We start from the raw sequence: 14,474 nt of genomic DNA, 5'->3' as shown, positions 1-14,474 counted from the left end.
ATGAGAAATAATGTTCATTTTGTTTTATATGAATACATGTAGGAAATGGTCTCTTAAAATATAGAAGCCCAAGGGCTCTACCAAATTGATAAGGAAACTTAGGCTCCCGGCCCAGTTTCATTCTCCTGGACTCTAGCACTGGTCACCTGTTCTCTCAGACTTGATAAATTACCTGTCTGTTTTTAAGCCTGATCTTGTAAAAGTTACATGGTAACCTCCTATGGTGCTTACTCCAGTGTCGTTCTGTTCTTCCCTTCGGTTAGTACAAAATAAGTGAGACCAGGAGTTTGAGAAGTCAGCATTATTGTTCTGCCACTGGTTTGTGAATTTTGCAGGCCCAAGGACAGAAGACATGTGTGCTTCCAGTACTGTTTTTGTTTCAGATAGGATTAGAACCAGGCTAAAATTCCTTCATTACTTTGAGGTTTAACCTCCAAGCAGCAGCAAAGTCTTCTCCATGCTATAGGTGTTTGCCATTCAGAAAGTGCAAAGCAGTCCACAAGTAGCACCACAGGAATCAGCCCAAACTCTGTTCTCCAGGCACTAAGATGATTCAAGTGTTTCTTATGTCTGTCCCATGAAAGAAAACTGGGATATCTGCACAGGAAACAAAGTGGAATAAGTGAAGGTGGCACTTAGTAGAGCGCATACCTCTGTCACGCTGTGTTAATTGAAGGCTATTACAATTATGCAGCTCTTCCTTGACGCTTTCCCCTACCTGGTAATGCTCTGTAACTACAAATTATTAAGAGTTTCCATCTCATTGCAGGTCAATCCACATCAGACAGCCTGCTCTGAAAACTCTGCTCAGATTTTGACAGCTGTGAGAAATTCCACCACAGCAGCTGATACAATGTGCAAATTTTAAATCAAACGACACTCTGAATAAAACAACCCACAACATGCTTTTTGAAAGAGTCAATTTGCCCGACCTCCCAATGTTAATGGATCCTTTTTTTAAAAAAAATTCCACGTTCCAGATCCATGTCTCAAACTAGCCATGATTACCTTGAGAATTTTTTTATGGATGGAACATACTCCCAACATAGGGAGTTTCTTGTGTATTTTAGTTACTAAGTTACCTTAGAAGTTGTTTGCATAAATAAAAAAACTAACTCCTGCACCTGACTGGAAAAATGTCAGGAAGAGTTGCATGTGCACACTTGGTCCGCATTGTAGCCGCCGGTGCATGTGCAGATTCTCCCATCAAATTTTGCTCCTATACCAGTTTAACTCTGTAAAAAAAGCCAATTTAACACTGTGACTTTAAGCACCAAACAACATATTTTCTTTTGATTTATTGGAACAAGTTGGAAAGGCTTTGTGCAGGGAATTTTACACAGCTCATTTGTTAGATAATGAGACTTTTAATCCAAGGGCCATAGTCCCACATTGGGTGATGATTTTTTTTTCTTAAATATTTTTTATTGATTTATTTTTATCAACGGCATAACACAACAGTTAAGAGCATATAGTTTTAGTTTCCAAGACTGGCTCTCACCCAGACTAATTGATTGCTGGGAAAATATATCTATTTTTGCCATTACAAGAACCTATATGTTAAAATGGTTGCTCTCAGTAGTTGCAATTTTTTTTTCCATTAGCTGATTTTGTTGTGTAGGAGACAGTTATAAGACACAAGCTTGGAAAAATCCATAATTCAGCGACAGAAAGCAGAGCTGCACTTAAAAGCATATCTCACTTTAAACAGCCTGACATTGACACTGCATCTGTTCATGTGCAGGAAGTGCTCCCGCTAGCAATTGATGACTGACGTCAGGCTAGGTAGCTTTTAGGTTCCTTGTTTTCGCTTTCCCTCCTTTCTCGAATAGCAGGGTATTGTTTGCTACCCTTTCAATCCACGGAGACTGCTCTAGAATCTAGGGAATTCTGCAAGATCAAAATGAATGCATCTGCTATCTTTGTAGCTACTTCTTTAAAATCTCTAGGATGCAGATCATTGTACCAGCAAATTTGTCAACTTTAGTCCTATTGATTTCTCCAGGACTATTTATTTACCAATGCTAATTTAAAGTTTCATATTCTCACTGGACCTTGGCACCCACTGTTTTCAAAGTAATTTTGTGTCCTCTATCTTGAAGACAGATACAAAGTATCTGCTTAATGTCTGCCATTTCTTTGTTCCCCATTATAATTTTTCCTGCCTCTGCCTGTAATGGACCCATGTTTACTTTGCTTACCTCTTTCTTTGTAAGCATCTGTACAAGCTTGTATGCTTCTTTCTTGTTTACTATCATACTTCTTTGCCTTTATCAATTTCTTGGTCATCCTTTGCTGAATTATAAAATCGTCCCCTTCTGAATCCAGAGCTACCAAGGCCAATTATAACATCTTGCCTCCCCTGCTAGCCCCCTCACCTTCGCCACCACACCTTGATTGAGATCAATTAAGTACAGACAAAATTTGAACGTAAAGCATTCTCCTGTATGGCTCAGCCACTCTAGATAAAGTCTCTAGGCCACTTGGAGAGCTTAGAATTTATTTTCATGACATTTCTGTAAATAAAAACTTGGTTAGAGTTAATTTGGTCTTGCACATTTCTTGAATATATTTTGAAAATCAAAAGCGCTTAATCAGTTGTATCTGCCTCTTTCTGTGTCCCCTCAGTTGTGCAAACTCATCCTCATAGAATCATTCCTTTGCAAGAATTGACTTGAGATTTGCCTATGATATAAATGGAATACATTTTGAGGAGAATTCTCATCACAAGCCAGCAGTAGAAAGTCGTCCCTGTGGCATTTGAGTCATGTGGCCAGTGTCATTAAGTTTATCTCCATAATATTAACTGATATATTTCTTAAAGCAAGAGTTTAAGAGCATTAAATCTTTTGAAAAATTCTGTACTAGCTGCCTTGATTTCAATTTGTCTCGGATGGGATGCCCAATTTCGATAAACCTGCAATAATTAATTGTGTCCAGAAAGCGCTGAACCAACATGAAATGCAGTTAAAACACGGGGATAAATTTAAGTTCAGGCAAAGGAAAATTGTATGGGTGTATTCTGATTCATTAGCACCTTAATAAATTATTTGCCTGGCAGGAAAAATAAAAAATCTACCCCAGACACGTTGCCTCATTTGTCAGGGAATGTTTGTTAAAATGTGATGTTCTGAGGGGTGATCAGTTCTGTTGTCCAGCTTTATTCAGTAAATCCAGTTCATTCGTCATTGTGCTGCTGGTAAATGTGGTTCACCGAAAAGTCTGTAGAACCGTATCTTTTCTAAAATTATTTTCATTGTTTTTACTTGGGGATTTGATGCATTTCAAGTGCACTGTATTTCATGTTTTAATGACTAGGCTCTTGTGAACCAAGTGGTAGCAACTGTTTACAACCGATTCAGCAAGACTTTACCAGATGGAATGGTGGTATGTGGGGTTTACACGCGGGACTATCGGCAAGATGCTTTAAACTGTCAGGTATTTGGTTTTCTATTTATAAGTAAGCAAGAATTCTGAGTGAAGTTATTTTATAATTTACTTATGACTCTGAAGTTGTATTCCAAGTCTTTAGCTTAAGATTCATCTACGCTTATATCCTGGTTCTTTAGCAGTTGTCAGGAGACATGAATGTTTTTTATCTCACTTGCGCCACCTAATTTTCCCTGGATAAAAATCATCAGAAATTCCTCCCCCTCTAAATGTGCCAGAATTGTATCATAATACCTTTTAAGAGGCATATCCAGTGCTTTTCTAATGAGCACCCATTTAAAGTGGGCATCCAAAGAATTAAGTACTTTTGAGGTCATGGAAAATATGTGTGTTTTTCAGCAATGCCTTTTTTATTTGCTGTGGTTTTTTTTTCCCCCACAGCACTTGTTCTCATGGAATTTTGCATCAATTAGTTAAATTATTTCCAGTGTCACCATTCCTGACATTAATCAGCTTCTCAATTATAAGTCTCTATATTGATATGTTCAGAAGCAGAGTTGAATCCATGGAGGGATATCAGGCAGTTACTCTGTACAAGAGATGCTCTGAGCCCACCTACAGAGACCTGCACATCCACACCTTTAAAGAAAATTTAAAAAGCTTCCTTCGACAGAGCATCAGTGCTGATGGAGGTCGCTCTTTCCAAAAGAAGCTGGGGCAGTGAATTCTGTGTCAAGATGTGTGAATGCCAATTGTATTGCTTAAATCACAGTATATTATGCTTTTGGTAGCATTGCATGCAATAAAGCATTCCAGAGCCAGCACTGGCCTGGCAAACAAGTGTCATATGGTTTGTCACAGAGATCTGGAAATTAGTGTTAGGGTTAATGCCTCTTGTAAAATAAGGACAAGTCAGAGTTATCATTGATTTCTAACCTTTAGTACTCTTTATTATCCAAATGTTGACAAAATGGCTTTGTGCTAGCAATGTGGTAGATAGTTTTTGGTGCATTGCTGCAGAGTTTTTAAAATGAATTTTACATAGCTAGAGCTTCAGAGATACAATCGGAAAAGTGAAGAGAAGCTTAAGAATTGGAAACTGACTATTACAGTCACAGTAAAATTGTTAACTTACAGCTGCACATTTAATCTCCAAGGAGGAATTGTTAATATTGCCCCCACAATAAATTGATTTTGTTTCATACTAGTGTATTTCCAAACTGAAGAAATGTAGCTGTGCACCTGAGGGTTCTTTGGTTGAATATATCAACTGGATCTTTTGAGGGCAGAGAATAAGTGTGAAACGATGCTTGCTATTTGGCAAGGTGTGATCAGGACTGGGGGAAGAATGGGAGGAAGCAGAGGTTGGTTGGAGCACTGATGGATATGCCTGGGGCTAAGTGAAGGAGAAATTTTTAAATAAATCCAAGAATGGAGATTAGGCAGATGCAGGAAATCTGGATTATTTTTGTTCCCTAACCAAAGTATTGGGTAATGGTGGAACTGCTGCTGTCCTGGCTAAAATCAGTTAATTTGGCACAAAGCAGGGATCAGACCTAGAACTTTACATCATCTATATTGCTCAGCTGCTCACCAAATAAATTCTTAAAGCAATTGGGGAGGCATTAGTTTGTATACTAACTTTCTGAGATTAAAAGATACAGTAGAAACCAAACAGAATGGGTTATAGCATCCTGATCCAATCCAAATTCATAAAGGAAGCAGGAGAGCACATTTTGCAACTTTGAAACAGCATTATTTGCATGAGTAGTTTGTTAGCAAAACTCCTTTGAAGCAAAATAACTTGCCACTTACAAAACTTTCATTGCAGGAAAGAGTAGCTAAGCAACTTTTATGGCAAATTCAACTTCCATGATTTAAAAACTCTAGTAATAGGTCTGTAATGAAAGAAGACGCTTTGCTCATTTGCAATTTTGCTGTGTATGAGTGGTAACCTGGCAGAGTGGATTGCCGGTCCGTTGTAGAACTTGCCTGATTTTCGTACCATTGATGTTCGAAATTACCTTTTTTATATCTGAGACTGACGAGAGATTTTTTAAATTGCGTCAAATCCAAATGTGTCTCATCCCAATGTTTGTTTGTTTCAGATTCTCATCACAATTCCGCAGTGTTTAGAAAACCTCATCCTTAATGCTCAACGCCAAGCCTGGGTGAAAAAGCTTAAATATGTAATTTTTGATGAGGTAAGATGGAACTTGAAATGTAGCGATGTGAAGAGTGAAATGACATTAATTTAGGAACAAAAATATTCAAATCACAGGTACTTTTGCAACACATCCCTGCAAGTGACCCTCTTGACTTAACAATCAGAGTAATGTGACAAGGCAGAAATAATGCAGAATGCACATGAACTCCATGAAAGAATTCCTTCTTAAAAGCTGAACATTCATAACTCTCTTAAATCATTGAATATTACTTTGCTGAGAGCACATTGAATTTTATGCACTGAGCCAGTAGGCTAGGAATATTATGAGTACTTCCCTTGGTCTTTGAGTTAAGAGGTCTCAGCTAGGGTGATAATGAGCCTGGAAATATGGCTTTGTTGCAGTATCTTTGACAAACGAACCACAGGAGGCTCAGGTACAGGTTACGATCATTTATTCGAGCAATTGCAAGGAAAGAACCACCTCAAAGCAGCTTGAGGTAGCACTCCACCAAATTGCAAGTATACAGCTTATTTGTACATCACCGATCACATTCAAGAACATTGCTCAGATGCTAATCTTGAGAGCATATAGGTTTACATTAAACAGATATCTCTGGTTCCAGGTACATATATCTCCCTTCACTCAGGCAGAGCCATCTCCCCCTATCTAAGCTGGGACCAGCTGTCCTATCCTTATCTGTTGAAGAGCACACTTAATCTATCTTGTTTTCATCCTCTGTCTCCAGTCTGGCTCCCAAGGCCTTTCTGGTGGTTGCAGGCCCTAAGGGTTCATCTAGTAACCCTTAACTGTTAATGTACTTGATGGCTGTCTATGACACTCATAGACAGTGGCTGCCAGGAGATTATAAGTAATTCCCTTTCAATAAATTCTTACTGCATTCCCCCTAACAGTTTGCTACTTATCTGTAGGCTATGTTCTCACTGCTGATTGCATCCAACAAATGTTTTTGGAAGTGTTTGTCAATATGTCAGTTGATGGCAGGATCAAATTTAGCTTTAATTATTCTTGCCAAGCAATCAGTCAGTTATGTAGGCTTGTGAATGAAAGATGATTGCTTGGGTGAACAAGCAAAGAAACATCATTATTATTGGAACTCTAATCTCAGATTATTTGCCATATTGAGGAAAGGAAACAAGCAACATCCTGCTAAAGGGGACAACCTTGGAAAAGGCAATCACATATTAGTATTGCTGGAGTATTTTTAACTGAAATAAATTCTGCCAGAAAGGTTTTATTTTATACAGATTCTAGAGTACCATTTATTAGTTTTACATTCTGTAGAGTGAACGTGGAATGTTTAAGTGAATCCATGGTCATTTCATGTAACTGCAACTTTGAAACAGGTAACGATTCATTTTGAAACAAAGTTGCTGTTGCCTAAACTGACCTCACAGAGCACAAATTCATCACGGGTCTATGTTGCCCTAATCAAAAGAGCTGGATTTGGAAAACCAATTTTACGTTTTCTCCTGTTGGTCACTTTCTTTATTGAATGTGATGCTAATGGTTCATTTATATGTTCTGATAATGAAATAAGGAAACCGCATTTGATGCTACACAAATGAAATACCATAATGATGCTGGAGGAATGGGCAGGATAAAGAAAATAGGAAACAGACTAATAAAGATAATCTGAGAAAAATATCTTCTGAACTGGAATGAAACAATTCTGATTTGAAATAACAGAAGCTCGTGAGAACTTTATAAATATATAATGAACTGTGAACTGCCTAAAGAGATCATTGTTTCCTTTTTCTCAAACTGCACATTATGAAGGGCAAGTATTTTTTTAAAAAGCTGACTTGAGATATTTGGCTTTCTAAATGAGTGCCCATCCAAGGCTAATTACTAAAATGTTTGCTTGTAACTACCCCAGAATCATTCATATTTGACCTTCTTTGAAACCCATCCCTATCTTGTAATGAAATAAACTTGCTAACCTTTTTTTGTAGTTTAGTAATCTTAATGTGAATTAGTTACTGTACTATGTGTTTATAGGTCCACTGTCTCGGTGGAGAGATTGGAGCCGAAGTCTGGGAGCATCTTCTAGTGATGATTCGTTGTCCATTCCTGGCCCTATCAGCAACAATCAGCAAACCAGAAACTCTTGCCCAGTAACTTTTAAAAATAATTTTTGCATTTATTACTGTTTTACGCATAACTAAATTTTGTTTCTTACTGTAAAACTACAGCTGACTAATCATGCAGTCTCAAATGTTTAAAAAGTAAGCTATCTGTGGACTTGCTGGTACATGTTAGTCCATGCCTGTTGGTTTGTTCAGTTGAATTTTTCTCCAAGTTGTATTACATTCTGTAAACCAAAAAGTAGTGAAATTGTCGTGCTTTTAAGATGTGTGTTTCTGCAGTTTATTTGGAAAGGGATGTAGAAATAAATCACAGGGACTGTGTGTTTCTATAGAAATTGAGGAATCATGATCTTACGCTCATTTTCAGACTACTTCAGAAGCTGGGATCAGTATTAGCAAAATAGAGAAGGCTAAGGAGAGATTTACAAAATTAAGGCGTTTTGATTGAATAATTAGGGGCAAACTGTTTGCACTGGATGGAGAGTCAGAACCAGAGAGTGCATATAAAGATAATTGGCAAACGAACTAGGGAGGAGGCAACGAGAATTTCTTTTGCAAGGCGAATAATAATGATCTGGAATGCATTACTTTTAAGGGTGGTGAAAGTCGTTTCAACAGTAACTTTCAAAATTGAATTGGATAAATAGGAATATGGTAATACTTGAGGGGAAAGAGCAGTGGAGTGGGACTAATTAGAAAGTTTTTTTTTCCAAGAGTCAGAACAGGACTTTTGGGCTAAATAGCTTACTTTTGTATAATTCTTTAATTTAGTGGAATGTATTTCTTGTTCTATTCCAAGATCTGATCTCTGCCTGCAAATTAGAGGAACAAGTTGTTTGTTTTGCCCATGTTGTTTGCTCAGTCTCACTGATGAGCATGCTGACAGCATTTTTGACTAGTTTGAATATAATTTTTTAAAAAGAGACAAGATAGATCTGTTTTATATATTTTTAAATAAGTGCACAACTTTTAAATATAGCACAACTATATCAGAGGCCAGCTGTGAAGCTAAATCCTACTAACTCTTTGCTATTACGGTTTGATTACCTGCACTACCATGCTGGCTTGATCATTGCCAATATGTTGAAGGGTTAGAATACAGTCTGTGTAGATGTTTATCTCCATCAACTGCCTTTCCAATCATATTAATTACCTGTATTAATTACTTGTAGGGGTGTTTTTAAATTTGGTGGTGTTATCTTAGATTAGGATTCCGTTTCAAGAACAGCTTATCAAATTAAATCTGACAGCATTGCTGCATATTTCAGCATGTAACATTAACTGAATTTGATTGTTAGAAATGGAGCTAATCATTTGAGGCATCTGGATGCCATGCCACCCACATCAATTTTCTGACTGCTTGAGTTATTTGTTCAATAGGAAGACTTTTTTCCCCCCACCCACACCTCCTGACAGGCCTTAATTCCTTCTCTCCCTGGTTTTTCAATTTGCTCCCCTAATCTCATATGTTGATACTTGCTGCTCATTTATGTTCGGGTAATTGGCTGAACCCTGTTGAGAGGTGGCTTAACTAGATTGGTAGTAGACTCGCTTCAGAACTGAGCTGATCAAATTAAATTTGGGTAGCCCTTTTAACAGCACTCTCTGTATTATTGTCCTTTATTGGAAGCCCAGGGACAGCGTGATTCCCACATTAGTGGGAGGAAGAACTCTGGTAGCACTATAACTGGCATATAGTGAATAGGTTAGTGGTAGAAATACGAGGTAGGGGAAGATAAATGGAATAGACAGATGAGGAAACTTATGTCATTAATATTTTCTATTACTCTTACGAACTAATTACCTACCCTGTTACCAATGTTGTTTTCTGTCCATTTCGGGTATAAACACTACTTGTATTGCAGCAAGTAGCATTGAACCTTACGACTGAGAGGGTGTAGCAACGTTCTCACTTAATTTAATTAGTATTTGACCATGTCTTTTTTAATAGATGGCTTCAGTCAGTAAAGAATTACTGGCAACGAACAGACAAGACCATGGAGGACCCTGTAAAAGTTACTGGTGGGAAAAAGAAGCAGCAAATGAAAATGCAAAGAGACCAAAAATCGTACAAAGTCAGACTGGGTATGGATGGTTGTTGCTTTATGCTCTTTTATCCCACAACTGCATCTGAAAGCACTTGTTTAAACACCCTTGAACCTTCTATTTTGCGATACACTGTTTTGACAAAATCTTTTTCTATTTGTTCATGGGGGCATCACTGGCTAGACCAGCATTTTTTGCCCATCCCTAATTGGCTAATTACCCTGAAAGGGACACATTTTCCTGTTCTTGAGCCTGCATCTTCAGGGCACTGTAAAGAGGGACATTGGGCCGGGAAGATTGTACCTGTAAGACAATTCACCCAATCTTCATCTCACTGGCCAGGTGGTCCAATATCTCACGCAAAAGAACGGGGCTGTTGGCTCCAGTATCCTGTGGTTGATCACTGTGTAACTTCTCTCAATTTTCTCAATCTTACGTCTTTCGTGGATACAGGAAAGGAGTTTGAATGTCATTAATTCACATGAAAGTCAGTTTTTTGAATATTTATAATTTATTAAGTTTATTCAGAATTTCATAGCTTGTTAGCTGCCTGAACATAATTGAAATCAAGTTATCTGCCAAACACGTTGAGAGATATGTTATGAGATGTTACCTGTAGATTAAATTGCAGGCAGCAGTACCATTTTAAGAGTCTTAGATGGGGGTAGAAACTACTAAAGTGAAGGATGATTATCTGAATCGTATTACATGTTCACTGTGGTGTTCTTTATCATTTGTATGCTGCCTTTGTCATGTCAAAAAATCTAAAATGAGTGGAAAAAGCTTATTAAACATATTTTTTTGGGGAGTTGGTGTGATGGGACGACACGACAGTGTGTCTGTTTCACACAGACAACATGCTCATGATTGAATATCATTACCCAGATTCATGTTAAATAAAACAATCTGACAATACTATAAAACAAACAAACTAGAGATTCTGAATTTGCTCTCATAGTTGATGGGAATCATTGGAGCTATTTTTTTTCTTTCAATTACCCTTCCTATTCGAAGATGGCTGTTTTTAATGGGGCATTAATTCTAAGGATGTTGGATGTTCTCAGTACCAAATAGCAATTCTGCATGCATGCCTGGACAGTAAATGTAATTATTTTTTGTGAACATTTGTGACATCGCAACAGACCCTCATCAGGCCTAATAGTGCAGAGACCAGGGATGAAACCTTTCCCTCTTGGTCTGCAGGATTTAGCACCCCATAATGGGCAATTTGGAAACCACATTAGGACTTCATGATTGTTATTACATGATAATGTAGCAAAATTTGGGTACCGTTTTATGATAAATAACTGCATATAGCAAAATTGACACATGGGTGAGATCATTCTTCAGTTGGTCTATTTGATACTGGTCCTGATTTGGAACTGGACAATTGGACTTGCAACTGGGTTTAGATTTCCGAATTAATTGAATTGCTGTGATAATTGAGTTTCTGTTTGAGAGTCAACATAATGGTTGCTGAGCTCGCTTTAACCTTTATTGTGAACGTTTTTGTTTAGTGGTCTATGGAGAACGATACAATGACCTGGAAAAGTACGTGTGCAGTTCAAATGAATCGGGGCTTGACTTTGTTTCCTATCATCCCTGTGCTGCTTTAACTGTGGACCATGTAAGTATTTCAATCACTTAACTGGGAACTCTAGTTAAAGAAAGAACTTACATGTTTTCAGGATACAGAAGAAGTATGACATACAGGAAAAAAGTCCTCTGGTCTATCCAGCCAGTCCCGCACAATGGTGATATTGGGTATTAGTATAGATGCTCTTTTTTTCAACTCCTTCCCCCCCCGCCCTCAACCCAAGTACCTCATTCCTATTACAAATGTCAAACTAATAGGCCTATATTTACCCGAGTCATATGGAGTTTGGTGAACTGAGGGAACCTTAAATATCTTTTCTGCAAATCTAATATTGTTTGTGTTTAACATTTAGCTGCAAGTGGATTGGTGGTGCAGGATCCAGTTGTAGCCCATGTAGGTGCCAATGACATAGGCAGGATGAGGAAGGCAGTCCTGCATAGTCAGTATGAGCAACTAGGTGCCAATTTAAGAAGCAGGACCTCAGGTGGTAATTTCTGGATTATTACCTGAACCACGTGCAAATTGGCATAGGGCAAATAAGATTAGAAAAATGTGTGCATGGCTCAAAGCCTGGTGAAGGAGGCGGGGTCCGGTTTATGAGGCACTGGCATCAGTACTGGGGAAAGTGGGTGCTGTACTGTCGGTGCAGTCTACAGCTAAATTGTGCTGCAGCTGGTTGTTCTTGAGCTGCATAACTGGGGAAGTAGAGAGGGTTTTAAACTAAATAGTGGGGGCAAGGGATCAAATTTGGGAAGATATGGTAAAGCAAAGCTTAAAGGCAAGTGAGAAAGGTGCTAATATGGGACATGATAAACAGACTGTGACAGGAGGGGACAGAGTATAAATCTAAGAGTAAATCAGATAAGGCTAGATGCTACAAAAATAATAAAAGTACAAAACAAAAGGCTCTGTATTTAAATGCATGTCGCATTTGAAATAAAACAACTGAACTGATAGAGCAAATAGAAATAAATAAGTATGAGCTGATAGCCATTACAGAGGTACAGAGGATGACAAAGATTGGGACCTGAATATTGAGGGCACGTGACATTTAGAAAGGACTGAAGTTAGGAAAAGGTGGAGCGGTGGCTCTGTTAATTAATGGCGGTATTAGCACTTCAGAGAGGGATTACCTACGTTCAGGAAACCAGGACGCAGAAGCGGTTTGGGTTGACGTGATAAAGGCAAGAAGTCACTTGTGGGAGTGGTGTACAGGCCCCCTAATTGTAACTGCATAGTGAGACAGAGTATAAACGAGGAGAATAATGGGAGCTTGTCAGAAAGATACAGCGATAATCATAGGGGATTTTAATCTACATATAGATTGGAAAAATCAGATGGGCCAAGGTAGCATAAATGAGGAGTTCATAGAATGTTTTCAGGATAGTTTCTTAGAACAGCATGTTCAGGAGCCAACCAGAAATCAGGCTATACCAGACCTGGTATTATTCAATGAGATAGGATTAACCGATAACCTCATAGTTTAGGCACGCTTAGGTAGCAGCGATCATAATATGATTGAATTTCACATGCATTTTGAGGGAGCAACAAGTGCATTCAAGACTAGCATTTTAAACTTAAGGACAATTATAAGAACATGAAAGCAAAACTAGTTAAAGTGAACTGGCAAATTAGTTGAAGGGATGGGTCAATGAGATGCAGCGGCAGACAGTTAAAGGGATATTTCAAAATACACAGAATAGATACATTCCAGTGGGAAATAAAAATTCCAAGGGGAGGATCCATCATTCCAATGGGAAAGAAAAATTCCAAGGGGAGGATCCATCATTCCAGTGGGAAAGAAAAATTCCAAGGGGAGGATCCATCATCCGTAGTTAACTAAAAATTAGTTAAAGACCATATTAAGCTTAAAGAAAAAGTGTATAATTGTGCAAAGACAAGTGGCAGGTCAGAAGATTGGACAGAATATAAAGAACAGTAACAAATGACAAAAAAATTAACAAGGAGGGAACAATTGGGGTATGAGAGAAAGCTAGCTAGAAAAACATATAGTAAACGTTGCTATAGATATTTAAATAAGAAAAGAGTTAACAAAGTGAGCGTTGGTCCTATAGAAAGTGTGCCTGGGGAATTAATAATGGAAAGGAAGGAGATGGCAGATGAACTGAATAGGTATTTTGCATTGGTCTTCGCTATAGAGGATACAAGTAACATCCCAGAAATAACTGTAAATCAGGAAATGGAAAGGGAGGGAGGAACTCGGGGGAAAATTACAATCATCAGGGAAGTGGTATTGAGCAAATTGTTTGAGCTGCAGGCTGACAAATCCCCGGGTCCTGATGGACTTCACCCCAGGGTCTTTAGAGAAGTGGGTCATGAAATAGTTGATGCGTTGGTTTTAATTTTCTAAAACTCCCTAGATTTGGGAAACATTCTATTAGAATGGAAAATAGCAAATGTAATTCCTTTATTCAAAAAGGGAGGGAGACAGAGATCAGGAAACTATAGGCCAGTTAGCCTAACATTGTTAATAGGGAAAATGTTGGAAGCTATTATTAAAGATGTTATAGCAGGGAACTTAGAAAAATTCAAAGCAATCAGACAGAGTCCTCATGGTTTTGTGAAAGGGAAATCATGTTTAACCAATTTATTGGGGTTCTTTGAAGGAGTTGCATGTGCTGTGGATAAAGGGGATCTGGTGGATGTATTGTACTTAGATTTCCATAAGGCATTCGATAAGGTACCACATCAAATGTTATTGTGAAAAATAAAAGCTCATGTTATAGGGGGTAGCATGGACAGCAGACTGACCAGCTAACAGGCAATAGACAGTAAGCATAAATGGGTCATTTCCTGGTTGACAGGATATAATACTTGGTGTGCCACAGGGATTAGTGCTGGGGCCTCAACTTTATTTAATTTATATAAATGACTTTGATGAATGAATGGAAGGTATGGTTGCTAAATTTGTTGATGACGCAAAGATATGTAGGAAAGTAAGCTGTGAAGAGGACATAAGGACACTGCAAAGGGATAGTTAAGTGAGTGGGCAAAGATCTGGCAAATGGAGTATAATGTGGACAAATGTGAAATTGTTCATTTTGGCAGGAAGAATAGAAAAGAAACATCTAAATGGTGAGAGATCGCAGAGATCTGGGTGTCCTAGTGCATGAATCATTAAAGGCTAGCAGGTGCGGCATGTAA

At 38.2% G+C, this 14,474-nt stretch overlaps 1 protein-coding gene across 2 annotated transcripts in view; it reads left to right on the top strand.

Annotated features, from left to right (window-relative positions):
* Positions 1-14,474, top strand: part of LOC121276823 (probable ATP-dependent RNA helicase DDX60) — a 94,542-nt gene that overhangs the window by 41,581 nt on the left and 38,487 nt on the right. For both annotated transcript variants that reach the window (XM_041185370.1, XM_041185377.1), the window contains 5 exons: positions 3,319-3,438; positions 5,499-5,594; positions 7,578-7,693; positions 9,618-9,751; positions 11,230-11,339. In XM_041185370.1, coding sequence (XP_041041304.1) covers positions 3,319-3,438; positions 5,499-5,594; positions 7,578-7,693; positions 9,618-9,751; positions 11,230-11,339 — 576 coding nt within the window. The remainder of the gene's footprint in view (positions 1-3,318; positions 3,439-5,498; positions 5,595-7,577; positions 7,694-9,617; positions 9,752-11,229; positions 11,340-14,474) is intronic.

This window comes from Carcharodon carcharias, chromosome 1 (assembly GCF_017639515.1).
Source record: "Carcharodon carcharias isolate sCarCar2 chromosome 1, sCarCar2.pri, whole genome shotgun sequence".
In the NCBI taxonomy this organism is placed as follows: domain Eukaryota; kingdom Metazoa; phylum Chordata; class Chondrichthyes; order Lamniformes; family Lamnidae; genus Carcharodon; species Carcharodon carcharias.
The sequence above is the reverse complement of the archived record's forward strand: the minus strand, read 5'-3'. Positions and strand labels throughout refer to the sequence as shown.